General features: G+C 33.0%; 1 protein-coding gene across 1 annotated transcript in view; it reads left to right on the top strand.

Annotated features, from left to right (window-relative positions):
- The first annotated feature begins 347 nt into the window (after nucleotides 1-347).
- Nucleotides 348-5513, top strand: part of GAS2L3 (growth arrest-specific 2 like 3) — a 59580-nt gene continuing 54414 nt past the window's right edge. The window contains exons 1-4 of the mRNA XM_012663983.1: nucleotides 348-356; nucleotides 512-680; nucleotides 1804-1919; nucleotides 3744-3885. Coding sequence (XP_012519437.1) covers nucleotides 348-356; nucleotides 512-680; nucleotides 1804-1919; nucleotides 3744-3885 — 436 coding nt within the window. The remainder of the gene's footprint in view (nucleotides 357-511; nucleotides 681-1803; nucleotides 1920-3743; nucleotides 3886-5513) is intronic.

The raw sequence follows: 5513 nt of genomic DNA, 5'->3' as shown, positions 1-5513 counted from the left end.
TTCTTTCTTTCTTTCTTTCGAAGGAAAGAGGACTTTATTAATTTGCTGGCAAATGAGGATGTTGGTACACTCCTGTCTCAAAGTACGAACATCCTGTTTCTGAGCAGAAGTACAGAGCTTTTAAAGGTTCTGATTAATTCCACAAAGATGTATTTTCTAAGGCAGGAATCATTAACCCATTTTACAGCTAAGATGCTAAGACTCTGGTCAAGTAACTCGTTAAACTTACTCAGTTAACAAGTAAAGGAAAAATGTTATTTGTTGAATTGTATCCTCTTGGCTTGATAGTAGAATCCATTTGTTAATTAGGTGTTCGCTTACATCGACCACAGTATTGAATACTGAAAATGTCTCAGGTATCTAGGACTACTGTTTGCTTCTTGCGAGCTGCTGCAGTTTTGTCTATATGTCTATTATATATGGTTTATACTTCATCATTTAAATCTAGATGTAGATTATGATGATTTTTAGCGGAAGTTGCATTCATTCAGTTGATTGGTGTTTTCTTTAGGTATGGTTTGGAGAAGACCTGCCTCTAAGTCCACGAAGTCCTCTGACTCCCAGACACGGGCCAGGACTGGCTAATGTGTGTCAGTATGATGAGTGGATAACTGTCAGGCATGCAGCCACTCTGTTGCCCATGCAGGAAGATCTGTCAATCTGGTTATCTGGTTTATTAGGTAAGGCTTGATACAATACCCAAAATTGGATTCCCTTATTCAATAACTATTGACTAAGAGCCTTACTGTTTGTCAAGGAGTGACTGTAATACATGCTGGGATCTCTAGTGAGTAAGATATTCAATATCCTTGTTCTTACCCAGCTTATATTCTAGTTTGGGAGATATTCTGATTTACCCTGAATCTTGTTTCTTGAATATTAGGAAACTTGAAATTTAACTGAAGAGGTCAATAAGTTTTGAATAATCAACATTTTCATTGTTAACATTAAAATATTTTTTAAAAAGTATACAGTTCTATTTTTTTTTTTTTTACTGATTTTCCCACCTAATCTTGTATAAGGTATGAGACTTTGAGTGAAATGTATACTGTAGTTAAAATGATTAAAATGAAGCATTGAGGGATAAGGGCATATGAAATCTAAAAAGAAATGTCAGGTTGGAGAATGTCCAGCATCATAATTTTTACTCTACTAGAGAATATGATTAATGCTCCAAACTTTATTTCCAGAAAAGAAATTCACTTTAAATAAAGAATTTCATGTAGGATTCCAAGGTTTTCATAAAAGGGAATATCCTAAAGGTAAATATAATTACCTTCCAAGATAATTATACATTCACCAAACTCACTCTAGTTGTTTGATATCAGTTGATTTGGATAATTTTTAAAAGTTTATTATGCAATAATAATGCTTTTAAAGAAGGAATTTCAGAGGTGAAAAGTTAATCTTCCCTGGATGTTTCTTATAGTATTATCTTTAATTTTTAAATTGCAACAAAGTCCATCTTATTTATAGAGAATCTTTTTCTTGTGTAAGCAATATTAATATGCAGTGAATTTATTTCATTCTAAATGAAATCAAAGAGATGTTGATTTTATTTTTTCTGCACTTCCACATCACAGATATTTTTATTTCAGTTGTCTTTCATTTAACTTGACATTATTTGCTGTTTTGACTGTACCTTCTAAGAGTGAATACTTGGAACCTGATCTGATATTTGTCTAGTGTTTCAGCTATAATCTGATTCTATTTAATTAAATTTTAACCATATTTTTTAAAGAATGTAACCATATTTGAATTTACTGTTTCTAGAAGAGTCTTAACTTTGAAATATGTTTTTAGGCATTGAAGTTAAGGCAGAAAGATTATTGGAAGAACTTGATAATGGAGTACTGTTATGCCAACTGATTAAGGTTCTTCAAAACATGGTGAAAACATGCAACTCTGAAGAACCAGAGGTAAGTAAATGTTTGACAGTATTGATTTTGTGTCTTGGCACATATTAATTTGTTTATGTACATTTCTTATCATTTCTACAAGGTTGTCAACTTCCACCCCAGCTGGCTATGAGACCTTGAATGATTTACTTAATCTTTTTGAGCCTCCGGAAAAATGTTTTCTTTTGTAAACTGGAGGTGTTAATATTTACCTTGTAGAACTTATTTGTGAGAGTTTGGTGGAATTAAATGAGATAATGTATAGATGGTGTCTAGCATAGTGCTTGATGCACAGTAGCTATCCAGTGGCCAGCTCTTCTTGAGAACAATCATGGTGCCTTTCTTCTAGGATTGTTGTGAGGGTTAATTGAGAAAAGAGCTTGTGATGGTTCCTGGCACACAGGTAGTAGCTGCTGTTGTTATAATTATCCTCTTCATATTCTCCATATATTGCCTTAATGGTAAATTCTATAAATATTGGATTGAATCAATAATAATTTTTTTTAAACCATTTTCCTCCATTGACCCTAAAGTCATGATTTGAAGTAGATAAGATTTCCTCTTTTCACGAAATGTAGGTGTTTTCAAGAGTTTGGGGTCTGGCACTTACACATTGGTTGGTGGAAATATAAAGTACTATCATCATTCTTGGGGGACAGTGGGTGAGATATATAGATAGATAGATAGAGATAGATATATATATCTCCCATTCAAAATAAAGTACATCCTTTGACATATAATTCTACTTATAAGAATTTATTCCAAGAAACTAATCACAAATTTACAAAATGATAGTACAAAAAAATTAGGAACAACCTAAATGTTCATCAATAAAGAAATTGTTAACAATTATTATACCTAAACACATTGGAATAGTACATATTTATTAGAAATGATTATTTAAATCTGTTATTTTCAACTCCAAAGGACTCCTACAACATATTGTTAAGTGTATATATGCACATACATACAGAAATCAAATTGCAGAATAGCATGTTTATGTGACATTTTGTAGGTACAGTTGTGTGTGTAACCGTGCACAGAGCTGTCTCACCAAAATGTGAGTGAGAGGATTTCAGGATACTAACCTTCTTTATATCTTTGTATTTTGCTGGTTTTTTTTGGTTTTCTTTTGGCAATGATTATATATTCTGTATTCCATCAGAAAAAACTCATAAGGCTATTTTAGTTTTGAAAATTAATAACAACAGGAAGGGTATACAGGGAACTGGTAATAGTGGTTTTCTCTAGGGTGAGAGGAACTACGGGGTAGAGGTGCGAGGAAGACATTATATCCTACTTTACCTATTGTGTTAAAAAAATCATATACATGAATTGCTTATTTAAGTAAAAATTTCAACTAAAACAAAACAGAACAAAAAAACCCTCAGCCTCAGCAGGATTATCCAAATACTCTTGGGCCTCAAAGTCAAAAAATTAAGATTCTGTGAAACTTAGATCATTAATTTTCAAAGAACTTGAATTAAGAATGGGCAACTACTTCCCTATTTGATAGTCTCAAAAAACTCAGAACCATCTTTTATGAATCTACATGAAAGGAAGTAAGCAAAAAGGAGTGTCTGTTCACTTTTAGCACAGGGTAATTTTGTGTTTGTATTGAATTATGTGTGAAGAGACATAGCATATACCAGATTGTTTTCCTAGTAATCATTTTCTGGAATATACTTTAAAGTAAAATAAGATAGTTTTTGAAGATATCTTTTTTCCCCTAAGGATACTTTTTAGTTACATGCAATGCATTGAACATTTATTTAGTATATTAAAATGAATATCTAATGAAAAAATCCTTGATTTTTTTTGAAATTATTCTTTTTTCTTTTCTAGAATTTTCCAATGGGAAAAGTGCCCTGTAAGAAGGATGCTGCATCAGGTTCATTCTTTGCCCGAGACAATACTGCAAACTTCCTTCACTGGTGTAGGCACATTGGGGTCGATGAAACTTATCTCTTTGAATCTGAAGGTTTAGGTAAGTGTTGTTGTCATCGTTGTTTTTTATGTTTATTAGGATGCTTTTCTATCCCTCACTTCCAATTTTTCTTTCCAAATAAGGACTCAAATGTCACATCTCATTTTTCTAGGAAAGTTTATACTTTAAATATATGTAAAACAATTGGAGAATTAGATGCTAAATCAAATATATTAAGCTTTTCATTTGTGGTTAAAGATTTTCGATATCTAGAATGCCCTCAAAATACTTTATTTACTAAATAAGTTGGCTGCAGGAAGGTTCTGGACTGATGATTTACTAATTAATGTTTTCATTAAGAATTACTCTACCAAGTCTAAATTACTAGTAATTTCTCTTTAACCAGATAATTACAGAAACAACAGAAAGCCTAATGATGTGCAGTCATAGTGTTTAGATTTACCTTGTAAACAACAGCTGCCAATTCGATTATCTACATGGATTAATATTTTTGACAGTTCATTTTGAAAAGTCATGCTCTACTGAAGAATTATTGGTATTCTTTCTCCTTTCCTTTAAGTCAACAGAAGTATCTGTGCAGTGAGTAAATTGGTAGCTATCTAAGTTTTAAACTACATATGCGTGTGTGTGTGTGTATTTCAAAGCATTTATGTATGTATATACATATATGTGCACATACACACACACAGCGAATTTATACTGCTGTGATGGGAGCAGTAGCATACCAAGGGCGGGGGCTGTGGAAGTCATCTGCCCCGGTACAGAGTTTTATCACTGACGTTTAGAATTGCTGGTTCATGGTGATAATAAAAAGCCAACTGACTTTTAGTTGGTTTTATTATTGTTTTTAAATTATTGCCTGCACGCAGGTAAGCTGCTCCCACTGCTGTGCCTGCGGATACTCTTACCCACTGTAAAGTGTCATGGGCTGCTGTCTTACCCCTCAGTTTGCAGCTGCTTTCAGTCCAGGTGTGCTGATATTTATTGACAATGTAGGTGATTTAATGGCACATCCAGCTTCCAGAGATGAAAGGGAAGAGGAAATGCTTTGAGTGCACCAGCTTCCAGTTTATTGTTTCCAAAAGGATGTCAGATAATTGTATATTTCTCATTCTCAGTAGAGGACAGTCCCTTATAACTGTCCTGAAGGTCAGTATAGAACTAAATAAAGCACTGCCAATACCAGTAATTCATTTCTAGGCTGGTTTCACAGATGTACCTCTTAATTTTTTACATTTTGCTGGGAACTCAAAGCTATTTTAAGAAACAAATCTATTTTAAGGTACTTCTAGTGTTTAGAGACAAACAGGTTTCATAAAAAATTTAGGATAAATTCCTTTATTGGTGTGAGTTTTAGATTCAAATATAGGCTTTTTTATTTGAAAGAGTATACTTTGTATTTGGGGTACATAAGAGATGCTATTCATACATCAAAGAACATTTCTATTGGGGGAGTCGGTGTACCTGTAGTTCATCACACGTTGCACGTTATTAGATTAGGATTCAGAATTTTCCTAGAGTTTCTAACTCTAAGGACAGGAACAGAAAGGTTGAATGATCCCTAACTACTGTATCAGTGCATTTGTGCATTTAGCATGAGTTCTATGGTCAGAGCTTTTTTTTTTTTTTAAGGATCTCTGTTTACTTTTGCATTTCAGTTTCTTTTA

Source organism: Propithecus coquereli, unplaced genomic scaffold (genome assembly GCF_000956105.1).
Source record: "Propithecus coquereli isolate 6110/MARCELLA unplaced genomic scaffold, Pcoq_1.0 Scaffold85, whole genome shotgun sequence".
NCBI classification, from domain to species: domain Eukaryota; kingdom Metazoa; phylum Chordata; class Mammalia; order Primates; family Indriidae; genus Propithecus; species Propithecus coquereli.
The sequence above is the reverse complement of the archived record's forward strand: the minus strand, read 5'-3'. Positions and strand labels throughout refer to the sequence as shown.